The sequence below is a fragment of the Arachis ipaensis genome, chromosome B03 (genome assembly GCF_000816755.2).
Source record: "Arachis ipaensis cultivar K30076 chromosome B03, Araip1.1, whole genome shotgun sequence".
NCBI lineage: Eukaryota > Viridiplantae > Streptophyta > Magnoliopsida > Fabales > Fabaceae > Arachis > Arachis ipaensis.
Window position 1 is genome coordinate 43,899,850 of NC_029787.2, and position 2,669 is coordinate 43,902,518.

General features: G+C 32.7%; 1 protein-coding gene across 1 annotated transcript; it reads right to left on the bottom strand.

Annotated features, from left to right (window-relative positions):
* LOC107633043 lies at positions 665-1,054 on the bottom strand. Its single transcript, XM_016336678.1, has one exon. The coding sequence runs from the start codon at positions 1,052-1,054 to the stop codon at positions 665-667; it is 390 nt and encodes a 129-aa protein (XP_016192164.1).

The following is a 2,669-nucleotide window of genomic DNA, read 5'->3' on the forward strand; positions in this document are numbered from 1 at the left end:
CAAAGGCGGTGTGGTATACCAGGAAATACTCTAAGATGGCGTCTCTCATAGCACGGTCCCCGTCTATCATAACGCCTCCAGATAGTTTGCCGAACATGATTTCCAAAAATTCCTTTAGTGCCCACTTGAAAGTATCGGACCTCTCATCCGAAAGCAAGGTGTATCCAAAGATAGTTGTTTAGCCATGGTAGTTGGTCCCTAAAAATATAACTAAGGACTTATTGTAGACATTTTTCTTGTAAATGGTGTCAAAAGCCAGTACATCGCCAAAACATTCGTAATCAGCAATGCTTGCTCCATCAGCCCACACCAAATGATCCAACTTACCATCTTTTAAGGTAAACTTTCCTAGAAATAATGGGTCACTTTCTGTCTTGGATAACAGATAGGCCAACGCAACAAATGCATCACCATATTTCACTTTGCCATGCCTAGTCTTACTAATGTGGTTATGTAGGTCTTTACTGGTAAAATCTACTTTATCGTACCTACCCTTTTGGAAAACCATGTGACCCATTATGTGACAGATTTTAACACCACATGCTCACAAGCTGTCTACTTGTGTTTTATTGGCGTCATTAAGCCCACGATTCGCATCAATGAAATGTTTGTACATAGGTGGACAAAGTGGATGATTGTGTTCACTCTCAAATACACTGACTTTTCACTTACCCATCCTACAGTGACGAACGAAAAGAATCCTAGCCTTGCAATTGACACGAGTAATTGCCCTATGCTCCCTTTGCCGATTGTCCCTATTAAGGTGCTTCCAATATCTTTCTCCTGCTTTATTGCAAACCAATTGCATTGTATTCATGTTGCCATTTGCATCTACCGTCTTCAAGTCTTTTCGGGACACAAATCCATGGCACTTGGCATATTTGGCATAAAATTCACAAACTTGAGATTTTGTATCAAACACCAATCCCCATATGTCTTTGATGGTCAAATCAGTTATCAATTTTTTAAAACCATCAATATTAATTGTATCTGCCTCTGCTTTATCTACAGTTACATCCACCATATCGATCACTTTCATCGGAATTGCACTCATACTCGAAACTTAAATCCTCAGATTGATCACCATCCTTATACGACTCTTTGCCTTCATTCTCCATGACTGAACTTAAATTTTAACATGTTAGCTACTTAAATAAATGTTAGGAGAATGGAATAAGCAAAATAAACTAGATTTTTTATTACTAAAATTATTGGGCAATAAAATTCTATGAAATCTAAGAGCTATTAGTGCATAAGAATGTTATTTATATGACAACCAAGAGTTACAGAAAAAAAAATTCTCTGACTTATTAACTTTCTACGGTCTTTCTTTTGAAAACAAGAATACAACGCATTCAAATAAAAATGATCCGACTTATTATCTAGGAGCATCTTTATCTATATATCTAGAAAAATCATCTTTATCTATAAAATTGATATATATTCCTAATAAATAAATAATTAACAGTCTACTCTCATGGTTTTTAGCATATCAGAATATATATGAATGTGCGATCTTAATGTACATAATACTAACATGCTGATAAGAAAGAGGGTGTGTATCACTGCCCTACTCAAAAGAAATAATTAGGAATAATAAAGTATAAATCTTGCACCTTATATGAACATTAAAAAAGAAAAAAAAAATTATCATACAATGAAAAATATTGGGTTGTGCCAAACTCCCAATTCAAATGACCTTTATTGCCAAAGAACAATAATATTATTATTAATCCACTAGACCATGATTGTGTTGAGCATCAATAATATTATTATACACTTGACACTCAATCCCCTCTCATCCATTTCTTTTATATGTTGATCAATTATCACGAAATTTCCTTACTTGCATAAACTGTTAATCATATCACCATAAGATCTATAGTAAACTTATTAGTTCAATGAATACATGAATGGGCTCAACGAGACAAGTTAGAAACTTGACAAGCCACTCCTAAAGAAAGAACTTTCAACGAGACAAGCAATAGATTGATTCCAAATTTGATTATTTAGTAAATTGGTTCCCTCTGCCACTCTCACCCTCTTCTCTTTATTTTTACTTATTTATTCATATATGTCTTTAGCCAGTTGTATGTGGTGATTACAACTAACTCATAATTTTCAGGCTTCATTTTTCTATTTTGATGTCTTGCTTTCCAGCACTTTCTAAAGTATTTACTAAATAATGCCAATGAGCAGGAAGCCACTCAAAGTGTGAAAACTATCAAACACAATTTATAGCAACAAAAATTCAACATCATATTTCTGTATTTAAATAACTCTACAATTTTTATACATAAACACTCCAGCTATAATCATTATTACATTAATCAGATTGATATTTTTACATATTCACATTGATTAAAAAATCATAAGGATCATATATATATATATATAAACCACCTAAAGAAATGACACATTTAATATTTTTTAATCTAAATTAACACTTGCAGAATACCAATTGCTCATTAAGCACGCATTATCATAAACTAAAACCAAATCTATATGTTCTTATTTATTTTGTTTTTTAACTTTTTTTCGGGTGCTTTATTTGTAGAATTTCACTGGAGTTAATTAATTCAATAAGACAACCAACACTAAAAGAATTCTAAATGTCCTTCTTCAACCCTTAATTGCCTTTCATCTAGGGGTGTCAAAAATCTCCAGGA